The sequence below is a fragment of the Penaeus monodon genome, chromosome 22 (assembly GCF_015228065.2).
Source record: "Penaeus monodon isolate SGIC_2016 chromosome 22, NSTDA_Pmon_1, whole genome shotgun sequence".
Lineage (NCBI taxonomy): Eukaryota > Metazoa > Arthropoda > Malacostraca > Decapoda > Penaeidae > Penaeus > Penaeus monodon.
Genome location: NC_051407.1, coordinates 44,782,029 through 44,782,397, shown reverse-complemented (window position 1 = coordinate 44,782,397; position 369 = coordinate 44,782,029). Strand labels below are relative to the sequence as shown.

General features: G+C 30.6%; 1 protein-coding gene across 1 annotated transcript in view; it reads right to left on the bottom strand.

Annotated features, from left to right (window-relative positions):
- The window catches only part of LOC119587457 (RNA exonuclease 5-like), a 6,064-nt gene extending 5,713 nt beyond the window's left edge, over positions 1-351 (bottom strand). Inside the window, exon 1 of the mRNA XM_037936183.1 lies at positions 310-351. Within this exon, the coding sequence (XP_037792111.1) occupies positions 310-351 (42 nt within the window). The remainder of the gene's footprint in view (positions 1-309) is intronic.
- Positions 352-369: the final 18 nt, after the last annotated feature.

Below are 369 nucleotides of genomic sequence, written 5' to 3'. Positions count from 1 at the left end.
CACTACTACTACCACAACAACAAGGCACCAAAATTCCACTTATGGTATTATAGTGTTTTGGAATATACATTTACTAGTCTTTTTATCTATGAAATACATCAGTGAATACCTCAGAACTAAGAGCTGAATACTTGAAAAAAAAAAAAAAACTTTGCAAAGCATTATACTTATTTTCTAATAATCATACTCCTCTAAAACTGTCCTATGCCTATAAATATATACAGCCCTCAATTTATGCAACATGTTGTAAACTCAATAAACATATCTAATATTTCATGACATACATTGCTAAAGTAAAATAAATCTTACTATCAGTAGGCTACACTGACAGTTTACAGTTTTAAGGCTCATGGTCCCTTAACCCATTGG